This window comes from Herpailurus yagouaroundi, unplaced genomic scaffold, assembly GCF_014898765.1.
Source record: "Herpailurus yagouaroundi ecotype Mexico unplaced genomic scaffold, PumYag 140, whole genome shotgun sequence".
In the NCBI taxonomy this organism is placed as follows: Eukaryota; Metazoa; Chordata; class Mammalia; order Carnivora; family Felidae; genus Herpailurus; species Herpailurus yagouaroundi.
The window spans coordinates 27,785,155-27,800,538 of record NW_024412395.1 but is presented as its reverse complement, the minus strand read 5'-3'; the positions used below and the strand labels follow the sequence as shown (position 1 = coordinate 27,800,538).

The window sequence follows — 15,384 nt, the reverse complement described above, 5'->3', positions numbered from 1 at the left end:
ATGTATGATTGCATGAGTAAATAAATGATTGAATGAAAAGTTCTGGAGTCTATTGCAGAGTGAGAGGGGATACATGCCTGCCTGGTGTCTGGGCTTTCCACTTTGTCCTGCAGGATCCTTCTTAATTTCTTCTCTGAGTCCACTCAATTCCACATGGTATACCTAAAAGTGAAGATAATCATCTGGGTGGGGGGTTAGGCTGTCATCATTTTTGTCATCAAAGGACCTTGGTTTTCATAGTCTCTACCACGAACACTAGAATTCAGCTCATTCCAAAATAAGCCAGCTAGGTTCTCAACTAAAAACAGCATTCCCTCTGAGCATGGACTTCATTTCCATGACTCTCCACTGGTCACTTTCAAAAGCTATACTTAACTCCACACCCATTTATTATTTGAGGGTGGCAGGGGTTGGAGGTTGGAATGGAGCTTACTCATAGTGATTTGAATATGTAGTTTGATAGGATTATTATAACATACATGCATGGAAACAGGGCCGTTCTGATGGGTCACAAAATGTGGTCCTCTAGCCGGTGGTATCTATATTACCTGGGAACCTGTTAAAAATGTAAATTCTCAGGCTCCGCCCCTGACCTGCTGAACAGAAACTCTGGGAATAGGGCCAAGCAATCTGTTTTAAAGGTTCACTAGATGATTCTGTCACATGCTAAAATTTGAGAGCTACCAACTTAAACCATTCACATATTCCACCATGATCTTCCATTGCTCAGGAAAGTTGGTGATCTCAAGAATACTTTGTCTACCCCAGCCTTGCAGCTCACTGCGCCAGGCACATGCTCTCCTGTGCTCCCCATAGCCATGCCTCACAAAACTGACGAAATCAAGGACCTTCTGCTCAAAGCCAGAAGAAGTGATGCCAACACTGTCAAGGTCAAGGAAAATAAGGATAATGTGAAGTCTAAAGTTCGATGCAGCAGATACTTTGATATCTTGGTCATCACAGCCAAAGAAAGGGCAGTGAAACTGAAGCAGCCTCTGCCCCCCAGGTTGGCAATAAAGGAGCTAAAATGACCCTAGCACTGATTTCACTGTATTAAAACTTTAAAAATCTATTTTAAAAAAAGAATACTTAGTCTAGGCATTATATAATATCCAAAAGGGTGACTCAGACCTGCCCAAGTTGAGTATTAGCAAGCAGATACTCTGGAATGCTTGACTGACCTAAGTTTATCCAAGAAATGGGACTCAACCAAGCTTCTTCACTCAGCTTCCTTTTACCTTTCTTGTCACTCTCTGTTTTTCCCTCCAATGCAGCTGATACCACTCCAGCGAGACCGCTGGTTCCCGATATCCAAGAAAAGAACTAACACCTGACTCTTAAACTAACTGGGTTTTAAACTGCTGGGTAGTAGTCTTGCAAACACACACACGCACACACGCACACGCGCACACACACACACACACACACACACACAGCATCTATTAAGTTGCTGAAAGAAATTCCAAGTGCGCAGTCATATCTGAACTATATGTCTGTCACCCAGTTGTTCAATGAACCAAATCTCAGCAACCTCAACATGTATTCAGTTCAGGCAGACTTGATATTCTTAGTATCACAACCACAGCATCTACCTGCTTTCAGTTTTGATCCTAGAAATATTTCTGTGTCAGCCATCATCAGTTTCAAGATGAGAACTTACATAAGTTAGTGGTGAGTGAATTAGTTTAAAAAAAAAAAGCTAGTACTTGTGCGCATTGATTCCCACTGTTGGTGGCTTATTTCCATGGAATCACTGTGGATCCATGTTTTATTAAAACAAAAGCAGATATTGTAGGTTGCTTTGTAGGTCATGATTTGCTTGAATTGCTCTAGTCACATGTAGAGACAAAGCCCTTTTCTCTACTACTCACCCCCAGTTTATTTGTTGATTCCTATTAAATTTCTCAGTTGTCAAAAAGAGAAGACACCAGCATTATGACTAGAATCATAAATTAAGGGTGATGTTATCACAGAAGTTTGAGATGAAAAAGGTAGAGGACTCCAGGAAATTTGAATAAGCAGTTTGGTCACCACTTGGTTATACATGGCGATTGAACAACTAAGAAAAATGATAGTGAAAAATGAGAACAATGTTGGAAACGTGTTACTTAGATTACCCTAACATATTCTAGAATGTCATTCATTCTTACATGGATTTGATCTTGTTATCAATCATACTATTTTCCCTATGTTGCAAAAAAATGAAACTCGCAGGAATACTGATCTCATTCTTCAATGTCTATATTATGAACAGATTCTACTTTGCTTTAAATATTGCCATAATTGGAATACCATTTCACAATTACATCAGACTTGATTACTGAAGCATCTTCATATGCTTATAGTACATTGTTCATTTTAATAATTATTATGAACCTATGAGGAGAACGGAATAAAGATTATCCTCCCCATTCAAAATATCAACATCTGAAAGTCAGAGATGTTAAATTTCATCAAGACCGCATAACTAATCCATGCGGAGCTGAAGTCAATTCCAGTTCTAGCACTTTTTCTATTATATTATACACACTTGACTGCTATTTCTAGATATCCTACAGGGAGGTAGAAGAAATCTTTGTTCAATAATTTAATGTTGCTTTACTCCCTCCTGATTACAAACATTTTTAGCCATAATGACAAATGCTGTTTTAAAAACTATACTCACTGACTGATATGAGAAATCACCTTCTGAAGACACAGGCCCATCCCACACTTTGCAATGTTTCTTATCATGCTAATGTTAAATGTTGCGGGGGGCGACAGCAGGGACGATGGAGAAGAACATTCATCACATGAAGAAACAGCCCATATTGATTTTTCTTCCCACTGTAAGAGACAGGTAATACAATTTCATTGCCTATTCAATACGAAAATAGGACTTAATGGAGTTATGGTTTATGATTTGGCCATTGTGTCATGCTTCCCTTCCAACAATCTCTTCTCCATCTCAGACTCCATCCCACGATGCTATGTAACCAGATAGCTAGATCTGCCTATTGAGGACCAAATGCCATAGGTTCTGCAGAACATGAAACAGCATGTATCAAGGAAATAATGAGAGAGAGACCAGTCTCTACAAGATACTCACCTAACATGCCTGAAGAGCACTGGTTACATGCCCACAGGGGCTGTCCCTCAATAGCACAAAAGAAAAGGCCACACTGCCCCAGAAGGTATGGCTAGCAATCTGAAGGTCATGGCAATTTGAGAATGTATTAGTAGTGACAGGGTTTCTTTCAGGAATGATGTAGACTCAAAAAAGAGAAGGTGTTAGGTTTGTTTTCCAGTTTTTGGCTTATTTCCATGAAACCGGTGCTAATGTTGTTGGGAAACAATTCTCTGTGGGTCTCTCATTTTCTGCCTATCTTGCAAGCAGAAGCACTGACTTCTTTTGTTCCTGATTATCTGCACCAGGATATTTGTGTAGTGAACACTCATGGAAGATAGAGACGATATCCCCGTCCCAAGTAATGGGTCAGCAAGCTGGTTTCTCAGTATACAACTTTCAGATTTTCTAAGTGCAGTATTTCTATCCTATAATACAACTTAGCTATACATGTGGGCATCACCTGGATCCCTTAGGGTCGCACAGTAAGAATGGAAGGTTTAGGGCACCAAATATGCTGATGTTTATACTGCTCCCTAAGGTGTGAATAATAAAATCCTTTGTATCTTATCTAAATCTCTCTTGCTGGTTTGGCCTTGAAATGACCAGGTAAAAATAACAGAAGAGTTGTGGTCATTTACATTCAGTTTTTTCTAGGTGAGTTTGCCAAATTACAGACTTGTGGTGCTAGTCACACTTCCTTGCTAGAGATTAGTACTGGCTTTGACTGTTGATCTTTGGCATAATTGACCTAAAGAAGGAAAAAAAAATTAATGAGAAACTATTTATGGCAAAACTTTGGTTCAATACTAATATTCAGTAATTTATAGGTTTGCCTGTGTGGACAAATTATGTTAAAATAAATTTCAGTCAACAATAGCTAAATTATGGAAAGAGCCCAAATGTCCATGAACTGATGAATGGATAAAGACGATGTGAGATAGGTATGGAATATATGGTAATGGAATATTACTCAGCCAGCAAAATGAATAAAATCTTGCCATTTGCAACGTGGTTGCAGCTAGAGAGTATTATGCTAAATGAAGTCAGTCTGAGAAAGACAAATACCATATGATTTCACTACTATGTGGAATTTAAGAAACAGAACAAATGAATATAGGGGAAAAAAGGAGAAGCAAATCAATAAACAGACTCTTAATTATAGAGAATAAGCTGATAGTTACCGGAAGGGAGGTGGGTGGAGGGATGGGCTAAATACATGATGGGCATTAAGGAGGGCACTTTTTGTGATGAGCACTGGGTGTTGTGTGTAAATGATGAATCACTGAATTCTACACCTGAAACTAATATTACACTGTATGTTAACTAGTTAGAATTTAAATAACAACTTGGAAAAAATAAATTTCATACATAAGTTACTCTCACAGACCTAGATCTCCTATAAAGTGTGTGTGTGCACGTACACACACACACACACACACGCACATGCACATGCACGGGCACGTGCATGCGCGCGCGCGCGCGCACACACACACACACACACACACACACACCTAGAAGTTCCCAAGGGATCTCTTTCTTTTGTACTCCATTACTTGTATGCCTACCACACTTTGCCATATTCTGTCTCTAACTTAGAATTCTTGCCATCCTGACCATTTAGCTCCTCTAGCTTTCTTGATGCAGAAAGTACTTTTCACTGGTGTTGTTCTTTATCCCACAAGATAGAACAAGCCCCACGAGCATCCGCAATTCAAGAGCCCACTGCTAGGGGCCAAGTTCCCTGAGGGGGATATCATACCATAGTGGTGACTGCTGCTTCTCACCCTGCACCCTAAGGGGCATAGTCCTTTCTGCTGCAAGGTCTGTGGAGGAAGGGAAACAGGTCGTCCCCTGTTGTGATACACTCCGTGTTAACTCAGTGGTACTTGGGCAGCAAAATTCTTTCTAGACATATTCAGAACCAAGTTTAAGCATGAACTGCCATGTAGGATCTTTCTTCTTCTCATCTTCAGTGGTTCTTGGGTCAAGCTTCTCATGCATACAGCTTTCTGTTCTCTGTCAGGATCTGTTCTGTCTCACATATCTTGGACCCTCTTCACAAATACTTTCATAGAGCCAATTTTCCAATGGACCAGACACGCCTAGACCCCTATTGGTGCTTGCCCCAGGCATCTGCATGGCTCATTTCTTCACCTCCTTCAAGTTTGGCTCAAGAGTCATCTGATCAGGGAAACCTTTCCTAACTACCCATTTAAAAATGTTAACATCCACTCCCACCCAAGCTGTCCCATTCTCTGCCTTATTTCACTTCGTTGCACTGATTACTTCCAAATGTACTATAAAATGGATTTCTTATGTTATTATTGTCTTCTCCTACAGAAGGACAAGTTCCAAAAGGGCAAGAGTTTTTATCTCTTTAGCTCACTGATATGCTTAGAATGGGGCCCAGCACCCAGTTGGTCCTCAATAAATATTTAAAGAATGAATGACTGAATCCTAGACCCGGGCCACATGTGTGATGTTCTCCTCTCACATGAATTCCACTGGCCACGTTTCCACTAAACCTGACATCCAGTAAACATATTTTGGCTGAAAAGCTAGTTTTGGATAATGATGCAAAGGAGACATGCCCCACATGAAGGACCAAGCAGTTGGGCAAATGATGCTCCAGTCTCTTCTCCTCATTATCTTTCCCCTTTGAAATGAGGGCAGAAAGCACAAGAACTTTTTGCCTGCCTCTTGTGTTCCTTGTAATGATTAGCCATTGTTAGTTAAGTCCATATAGTTCTTATAGCCAATAATACAACTCCCTTAATCCTTTCTTTTTCTGTTGCCACTTAAAATTCCTTCAGAAATGAATTATAACTATTGAAACTTTAATGTAATTCAAGATATGCAGTCAAACGTCATAATGAGCTAAGACAGATTTTTGTCTGTGTGTTAACCATGGGGGAAATTAGTGAGAATTTGCCCATTTATTGTAGATCAAAATGAAAAAGAAAGTCTTGATTTGGGCTTCACAAATCTATAAGGCAATACTGATGGGCCAGTAAATTGCTACAAGTTTTCAGAAAAGCATTTAGAATACCTCAAATTCTTTTAAAATCTTTATATATTTTAGTGTATTCATTACACTTTTAAATATACAGGTAGAAGGATATTCTTGGAAATGTTATTTATAATGAATAAAAAGTGCAAACAACCTAAATATTTGATAATAGAGGAATATTTAAATAAGTCACATTCTTATTCTGTATAATAGAATATTAGTCTCTTAAATTGTGATTTTTAAAGCTCATCTAACAAAATTTCTCACAAGAGAACACTGAAATCTAAAAGCTAGATACACATTATAAGGACCACTTTTCCAATGATAAAAAACATATCCATAGAAAAAAATAGAATGGAATTTGCCAATATGTTAATGGTGATTATTTCGGTCTTCATCCATTTGGGCTGCTGTAACAAAATGCCACAGACTGGGTGGCATATAAATAGTAGACATTTGTCCCAGTTCTGGAGAAGTCTGAGATCAGGGTGCCAGCATAATCAGGTGAGGGACCACCTCTAGGTTGTAGACTTCCTCACAGGGTACAAGGGGTGAGGGAGCTCTGCGAGGTCTCTTTTATGAGGGCACTAATCCCATCCCTGAGGGCTCTGCTCTCATGACATAATCACCTCCCCAAACCCTACCTCCTAATACCCTCACACTGGGAGTTAGGATTTCAGTATATAAATTGTGGAGGGCACAAACATCCAGACTATAGCAACTTCTGACTGTGAAAGTAGCATACATACAGTCTTCACAAGCTCTGATTTGAATTAGGTGCTACGCGTACCATTTTGATCTGCCGTGCTGTAAGTATCATTGTAATATGTCACAGATGAGGAAACGGAGGTTTTTAAGATGAATAGCTATTTCAGTATCAAATGATCAGTCTGGGCAGTGTGAAATTTGATCCAGAATTTTCTACCTCCATAGCACCTGCTTTTAAGCACTATGCTCCATTAAAAACAGTTGATAATAGGGGCGCCTGGGTGGTGCAGTCGGTTAAGCGTCCGACTTCAGCCAGGTCACGATCTCGCGGTCCGTGAGTTCGAGCCCCGCGTCAGGCTCTGGGCTGATGGCTCAGAGCCTGGAGCCTGTTTCCGATTCTGTGTCTCCCTCTCTCTCTGCCCCTCCCCCATTCATGCTCTGTCTCTCTCTGTCCCAAAAAATAAACGTTAAAAAAAAAATTAAAAAAAAAAAAAAAAAAACACACAGTTGATAATGACCCACCATGGGTGAGCTTGTGGGTCACTTTACTTTTGGTGGAAGCCAAGGATTATTTTCAGGTAGTTTAGCATTCCTGATGGTAATTACCATTCAGATGATTATTATCTTTTAACTCTTGTTCAGATCTTCACTGCCTCTCTCTAGGGCAAATATTTCAGTTTCTTATTGTTGAGAAAATACATAAAATGCTTTGTCTTAAACACTGACCAAAAAAAATAGTGATCTTTACTATTTTAATCAATTGTAATTACACCATAATTATAAGAAAAGAAAAAATTCTTTCAGAAAAGAATTTTAAACTAAAATTTAAACTACATCGTAACCTAAAACTAGCACAAAACATGAGGCCAGGAGACTAGAATTGATTTCTTTCTTTCTTTTCTTTTTTAAGTAACCTCTACACCAACATGGGGCTTGAACTCACAACCCCGAGATCAAGAGTCACATGTCTTACCGACTGAGCCAGCCAGGCACCACTAGAGTTGATCTCTTGATAAATGAAGAAAACATTAGAACTATGAAAAAACCAAATTTGACTTCAAAAAAAAAAAAAAGAAAACAAAAAACAAACCACTAACAGTTTAGGGCACCTCGGTAGCTCAGTCGGTTAAGCATCGGACTCTTGATTTTGGCTCAGGTCATGAGCCCAGAGTTGTGAGATTAAGCCCCGTGTCAGGCTCCACGCTGAGTGTAGAGTCTACCTGGGATTCTCTCTCTCTCTCCCTCTCTCTCTCTCTTTCTCCCTTTTTCTCCCTGTGCCCCTCTCCCTGGCTCACACTCTCTCTCCCTAAAAAATATATTAAAAAATAAATTAAAAAAATAAAACTAACAGTTTGATACACTCTTCCCCTGAATGAAATGTTGGGGACTCTCTTGGCAATTCTTCCAGATACCAGGTAGAAGAGGGTACACAGTTTACTTTAAGTAAAACAATCTGCTTTACAAACCCACCTCAGTTTCAAACAAGTATGAAGCTTATCAAATTACCAAATCAAAAGAAAGACCATTTTTACCTGAGAAGTGAAACTAAGCAAACTATACAGAACATACAGAGCCTTTATAACATAGGACATTCAGTTTCAAATTATCTGGTCTAAAAGAAAATCCTAGATCAAAAAATGTTCCTCAAGGGGCAACTGGGTGGCTCAGTGGGTTGAGTGTCAGACTTTTGGCTCAGGTCATGATCTCGCAGTTTGTGAATTCGAGCCCCACATCAGGCTCTGTGCTGACAGTTCAGAGCCTGGAGCCTGTTTCAGATTCTGTATCTCCCCCTCTCTCTGCCCCTTCCTCACTTGTGCTCTCTCTCTCTCTCAAAAGATAAACAAACATTAAAAAAAACTTTTTAATGTTCTTCAAGAGATCTACAAAATATGCAAAATAGAAACTTTTACAAAGTGTATTTAATATGGAATGAAACAAAACTAAGCAAAATTAAGAGTTTCTTTCAATTTTTAGGAAGGCATAATTTCTAGAAAATTTTTCACATAAAAGTAAGGTGTAGAATTGTAAACTTATATCTTTAAGACAATGCTGTCACTTTAGTTGGTAAACATTTCAATACTCCCACAATTTTAAACTGTCATAAAAGGATAAGCCCAGGAGTTCTCAAAATGCTCTATACCAATCTATTTTAAGGAACTTGGGTGTTTTGAATATATGTTGTGTTCCTCAGACACACTAAAAAAAATAAATAAAAAACAAAAAACAGGGGCGCCTGGGTAGCTCAGTCAGTTAAGCATCCACTTTGGCTCGGGTCATGATCTTGCACTCTGTGAGTTCAAGCCTCACATCAGGCTCTGTGCTGACAACTTAGAGCCTGGCGCCTGCTTCAGATTCTGTGTCTCTACCCCTTTCACCCCCCTCAAAAGTAACTAAACATTAAAAAACTCAAAAACAGGATCAAAAACAAAACAAAGCAAAAAAACCTAAAAAGTCTGTTTTTTAATCTGCCATTTTGTTAACAGATAATATCCTCCAGTTAAAAAATAAAGAATGTTCCTAAAATAATGTCTCTTCCCCTGAGGTACCCTTTGGAAGGTGGAAGTCAGTAATGCAATTAGATATCTAGGGTTATTTCAGCTGCCTGCCAAAATATCGCTCATGACTAGTAAAGTATGCTGAAAAACACCATTACATCAATGACAGAAAGGGCACAATTGTTCTTGTTTCTGGAATTCTTCTGATGTGAGTCAATTCACTGGGTGGGATTTCACTGGAAAATGCCTTTAGGAATGTTTCAAATGAAGGGAGGACAGAACCAAGCTTTCAAACACACACATAACGGACAACCATAAAGTCAGACTTCACCCAGCAGACGACAGCGATCAAACTCAAAGTAATATCTGTAGCTACAAAATCTCCAATTTTCTGTGCAGTTTTGATTTCTATTTTAACAATTTAACATTGTTTCCTCTTGACAGCCCAAATAAAAACATTTTACCCTCCATATACAGGAATACAATTATGTAACTTTGCTTTTCATTTCAGACCTGGAAATGTCATATTAAAGGCAGAGAGGGAATATGAGATTATTTTAAATATTGTTTTTGTATTTACCCCCAAATCCAAAAGCCACTTAAGAACTTGGACAATTTGGAGATGCAGAAATAATCTATAACAGAAAAGGACTTTCTGATATACTTTTAAACATTTTTAGACTCATGAACTTTTTTTTGAGAGAGAGAGAGAGAGAGAGAGAGAGCAAGTGGAGAAGGGCAGAGGGGGATAGAGAGAGAATCTTTAAGCGGGCTCCATACCCAGAGCAGAGACTGACTGAAGGCTGGCTTCGGGGCTCAATCTCCCAAACCATGAAATCATGACCTGAGCTGAAATCAAGAGTTGGACGTTTAACCAACTGAGCCACCCAGGTGCCCCTAGACTCATAGAACTTTAAACCCAAACAGAACATTCCATCATCAAAAGGCCCCTTCTGCCTGGGCTGGTGATACAGGAACTCTCCTATAACTCCCTCCAGATGGAGACGAGGTGATCCAGTGTATGATTATTTGGTGCTGGCTGCTAAAACCAGTTATTCTGTTGAGTTTTTATTATTTTATAGGTTTGGTCTGTCTTTCCAACTAAGTTAAGCTAAAGAGCTGTCTTTTATCTGTCTTAATATTCCCTCAGAGGGAATAATCTCTAGCCTCATCTACAGTGAACATTCTCTATTTATTTAATTGTAGATAGGTTCAAAATGTGTTTTGTTTTGTTTTTTTTTAATTAAGAAGATGAGCTTCCCATGCTTACAGAGACATGTTCCCTATTATCTGGGGTTAGGACTAGAAAGAGACTTATTTAATAAATCTAATAAGTATACTAACAGTTAACATGGTAACACAGTAACATGTTGTTTAGTAAGTTTAAAACTTTCTCTTTTTTCATAAAAGGAAATCTTTCTCAGATACCAAACAAACAAGATTGAAACTCTTCCAGTTGAAGTAAATGGAGAGGACTGGGTGAAAAAAAGACAATAGCAGGTAAGGAGAGGTAGAGGAAGAGAGGAACTGGACCCCAACCAGTTGGCTGTCTACCCACTGCCTACAAAGACCACTGGGAACTTCTAGGCACCTTTAAGTACTGCTTTAAAAGCCACTAGTCTAGTCTGTTGTGTAAAATATTTTAATAAAAAAAATAAAAAAAAAACTCTGCTTCTCCCTCCTGCCAACTTAGTGTCAGAAATTGAATCCTGTATTTTCAAATTCTATTATAAATCTGTGTTGAATAATGAAGTGACCAAGTGAATGAATGTTTATAACCAAGCTGAACAAAATCCTTGTAATTGTTATGATATTTGCTGTAGTTGGTTTGAATGGAATATGAAAACCTACATGTAATCAGAATTAGATAAGTGAATAAAGTGAGAAGTATCAACTAAGACTGAATGTCAGCATCTGACTTTTTTTTTTTTTTTCTAATTTATTTTACAGGGGCACCTTGGTGGCTCAGTCGGTTAAGCTTCTGACCCTGGATTTCAGTTCAGGTCATGATCTCACCACAATAAGTTTGAATCCCACATCAGGGGAAGCTTGTCCACACTATCAGCACGGAGCCTGCTTAGGATTCTGTCTCTCCTTCTCTGCTCCTCCCTCACTTGCACACTCCCTCACTCTCTCACTCTCTCTCAAAATAAATAAAGTTTAAATAAATAAATATAAAAAAATTGTTTTATAAGGTAAGAATGTGTACACGTGGCATTCTTTCCTATCTAAGGTATGGAATGGATTCCAGGACATATATATGTTTCTGTTGCCCTGAATCTATGCCTCCCTTTTTGGTAACAGCTGCTCAATTTTTCCTCCTTTGGGAACTACTCCTTCCTTATACATCCAGGCTTAGCAATCTATTTATCAAAATGTTCTATGTACTCCCAACCCACCCACCACATGCCCAGCCAAGGTGTGGGCATGTTATCCAAGATAGACAAATCAGATCCTCTGACCCTGAAATATGGAGGTTTCCTGGGATGGTAAGATGTACGAGCAATGCTTGAAGCTGCATTGTCCACCACGGGGCTAGGAGCAGACTCTCCATTAGGTTCTCTTACTTGAATTTCTGTAGCTACGCTGGTCTAGGGCATTCTGAGCCCTGATTAATTGGCCTCTTCTTCTGTAGGCTACATCATGTCTTTCTAATAACATCCCTACTTTATTGATGTATGTATTTATTTTTCTTTATTTCCATTTAAGGTAACCAGAGTCCACTTCCGAAACCCAAGAACACCAAGGGAGATATGTGCCCTAACCACTGGTAACATAGACAGAAACTAACTTAAAGAAGCTTAGATCAAACAAGTCATGTTTACATGCGCCAGTGAAATAGATCCCTAAGTCTCAGTTTGGTGTACTAGGATTCATCACAATATTTTTACATCTTTTGAAAATGATGCATATAGTATCCTAAGACTTGGTCATATGCAAATGGAAGCCCATAGGTCTGAGATCAGGAGACCAATTCTCTCTCTATAGTTTGGGGCAAGTTATAAAAACTTTTTGAATCTCCATTTCCTCATCTGTAAAAGGATGAAGTTAAAGTAGAAGGTCTAAAAAGGCTCTTCTAATCATGACAAACTATAAATTTTTAAGTTTACAAATACATAATAATACACACCAACTGTGGATTTTGTTTTTCAGCCCTAAGTCAGTACTCTAAAGGAGTCCCTGCTATCTGACTTCAAGGCAGCATTTAAATTTAACACCAGACCCACCCAGGATCAGCCTATGCTGTGGTGCGGACTTGCCTCAAGAGCTTTGTAGAATCTCTATGTGATGGAAATCAGTGCCACTTTCTGTACTCACATTTTCCCTTTTCCGTTCTTTTTCTATGGTTGGGAAAAAGATGAGTTATAATTAAAATCAAGAAAATACTGTAAGGACAAATACAATGTATCCTGTTTTTATAAAAGGTCATTCTTGCAAGCTATCAAAGCTCTTTACAACAAATACCTAATTGATGGTCACAGCCTCCTCTGTAGGAATAAAACACAGTGCCCAGTTTACAGATGAAGAAACCAAAGAGGGAGTCAACAGAATTTCAGTTGAAACAACAAATTCAGAGCACGTCCATTTTAGGACATTGTATGTCAGAGTGCCCAATTAGCTCAGTTAGTTGTAGATTATTTTAATGTTGACCTAGAAATATGTGTAATACATTTATAATGAAAACAAAGTGAAAGACATATTCAAATAGCTAAGAGTCAATCCTAAAACGAATAGCTATTACAGTGGTTTTCAAATAAGTTCTTTGGTGACTAGTTGATGACCTCTGTGAAACTCACATGTGAGTGGGGCAAGTCTAATTTACTCTGCAATTATAAAAAACTGGAATAGAGTCTTCACTTAAGACCAAGTTATACATACTAATAAACCAAAGCTGGTAAGTGATGATCAAAACAACAACTTCATGTCACTCATTTAAACTAGAAACATACTTCCCACCATCACCACTACCATGTTTCCCAAAACAGTGTCTTTAGCTAGGCTAGCCCAGAATAAGAGAGGAAGCTTACGTGCCTCACTCAATAGATAATGCCTATTTAACAGGCAATCATCCACTCTTATTTATTTTTTTAAATTTTTTTTTTCAACGTTTATTTATTTTTGGGACAGAGAGAGACAGAGCATGAACGGGGGAGGGGCAGAGAGAGAGGGAGACACAGAATCGGAAACAGGCTCCAGGGTCTGAGCCATCAGCCCAGATGCCTGACGCGGGGCTCGAACTCACGGACCGCGAGATCGTGACCTGGCTGAAGTCGGACGCTTAACCAACTGCGCCACCCAGGCGCCCCTCATCCACTCTTATTTATTCAAAAAATAATTATTCCACACGCCAGGCACTGTGCTATTCATGTCATCAAATTACTCATCCATGAATCTTTAGAACTCATTCTGTCTACTTGGAGAGTCTAAGGAGCCCAGAAGAGGTAGATCAATAAAGGAACTGGAAGTTTTTTCCTAACCTGTGTAATGGTAAACCTTCCTGGATTTTTCCCTTTAATTATTTAGTGAGGAGTGAATTTCCCTTGGAGGATAATCATCAGTCACTGGTGACAGACTCCTATGGAAAGTGCCCATGACATACAGGAGCAAAGAGGCCAGCGGACCTGGTAAAGTCCCAGCTGACTATTTCCCAAATGCCACTAGACTGCCAAAATATCACTTAGGAGACACAACACACACCGGCACCCACAAACGGAAACACTCTTCCCAGCCCTGAATACAAGGGACAAATACAGGCCACCCCTTCAGGTGTGTAGAGGGAAGGGGAAAGATTATTTCTCAGCACCTGCCATTCATCAGGCCCTAAATGAGTCCCTTTTGACCTCATCGTCACAATTTTCTGCTGTCCCTTGTTCAGTCAGAGTTTTTCTGACCACCTATCAAAAAACTGAAACCACCCAATGACGTACCATATATTTTTTTAAGTTTGTTTGTTTGTTTGTTTAAAGAGAGAGAGAAAGAAAGAACATGAGTGGGGGAGGGGCAGAGAGAGAGGGAGAGAGAATCCCAAGCAGGCTTTGCGCTTTCAGCGAAGAGCCCAACAAGGGGCTCGAACTCACGAACCGTGAGATCAGAACCTGAGCCAAAATCAAGAGTCAGATGCTTAACCAACTGAGCCACCCAGGAGCCCAATATATCATACATTTTATTTGTTTACTATTTGTGTCTCTCTGGAATGCAAACTCCCAAAGGCACGAAAACAGATTCTTGGAAAATGTCCTGCTGGCCTGATCATGATCCCCTTCCCTCCCAGCTGTGAACCAATTAAAAAAATGGAGAATCCTGCTTCTATCCAAGGCAAAATGGTGACTCTACATCTTCTCTATCAATTGACCCCTGAATTCAATTCACTCACTGATGACAGGCAGAAAACCTGGAAAATCGTAGACCCTTCCCACATGGAGGAAAAGGTGAGAACATGGTATATCCACAGGGGCGGCTCTAGTCAAGGGAGACAAGACATTTTTGGATGTCACTATTCGGAGTTCAATCCTTGGACCAGCAGCATCACCCCTGGAAGCTTCTTAGAAATGCAAAGTTAACCCCCACACTAGACCTACTGAATTGAAATCATTATTTTCATAAGATGCCTAGGTGATCCACACACATTTAAAAATTTCAGTAGCACCTAGGAAATAATCCTTAGAACATTAACCCCACCACAGATATGTGGACCAATGGTTATCAGACTTGTCATATTGGCAATCAGACAAATAAATCCTTCCTCCTTCCTATTAGGTGCCAGTAGTATGAAGAAATAGGGCAGCTTCCTCATTCTGAATTCTTCCAAGAGAGGACACAAGTGATGGTTTTGATATATGAGTATGGTTGTTGGTTGCTTATTAAAGGCAGCAGGAACTGGGAGAGAGAGAAAATGAATCTCTACCTCCATTCTTAATTTATCTATCTTCTTTCCTCATCTGTGTAAAAGGAATAATAACACCTGCTGTATCAGCCACTGTTAAACTTGAATAATACATATCAAAATCTTTAGGAAATATGAAATGTTATTTTTTAAACTTTGTTCTTGTTACACACAGAAA

General features: G+C 39.2%; 1 protein-coding gene across 1 annotated transcript; it reads left to right on the top strand.

The window, feature by feature from the left end:
• The first annotated feature begins 818 nt into the window (after positions 1-818).
• On the top strand, positions 819-1,039 carry LOC121030232 (60S ribosomal protein L38-like). The gene has a single exon (XM_040474648.1). It carries the CDS (start codon positions 819-821, stop codon positions 1,029-1,031), a length of 213 nt encoding a protein of 70 aa, XP_040330582.1. The 3' UTR covers positions 1,032-1,039.
• The last annotated feature ends 14,345 nt before the right edge of the window (positions 1,040-15,384 follow it).

Excerpts from the sequence above, each read along its gene's own strand:
- LOC121030232 (XM_040474648.1), top strand. The coding sequence starts at position 819 with ATGCCTCACAAAACTGACGAAATCAAGGACCTTCTGCTCAAAGCCAGA.